This window comes from Penaeus monodon, chromosome 22 (genome assembly GCF_015228065.2).
Source record: "Penaeus monodon isolate SGIC_2016 chromosome 22, NSTDA_Pmon_1, whole genome shotgun sequence".
Lineage (NCBI taxonomy): Eukaryota > Metazoa > Arthropoda > Malacostraca > Decapoda > Penaeidae > Penaeus > Penaeus monodon.
Window position 1 is genome coordinate 2,123,457 of NC_051407.1, and position 314 is coordinate 2,123,770.

Sequence of the window (314 nt, forward strand, 5' to 3'; positions counted from 1 at the left end):
CTAATTCATACAAATAGAAATATAACTTGTGAGTTAGAAAGCGTCATTAATTTTTTTTCTCACCGACTGCTTGCTTCGTCTTTTTCTGTGCCGTTTGTCCCCTGCATGTTTTCCTCCTCTTCCTCCTCTTCGCTTCCTGATGAGCCTTCCATCTCTTGGGCTGAAGAGGAAAAGGTATGAGGAAACACAACACTTAGCGCATGAGAGGAATGAAAGAGTTTCTCCTGGATATATCGCTTATTTTAACTTGCTTCTTTTTTTCTTGCGATGAGATATACAAAGGGAGGAGGAAGAGAGTGGTACAAGGAAGGGAG

The 314-nt window shown here is 41.4% G+C and overlaps 1 protein-coding gene across 1 annotated transcript in view; it reads right to left on the reverse strand.

The window, feature by feature from the left end:
- LOC119587634 (NK-tumor recognition protein-like) overlaps nucleotides 1-314 on the reverse strand; it is a gene marked incomplete in the record, with an annotated part of 11,510 nt that overhangs the window by 4,624 nt on the left and 6,572 nt on the right. Inside the window, 1 exon segment of the mRNA XM_037936339.1 lies at nucleotides 64-160. Coding sequence (XP_037792267.1) covers nucleotides 64-160 — 97 coding nt within the window.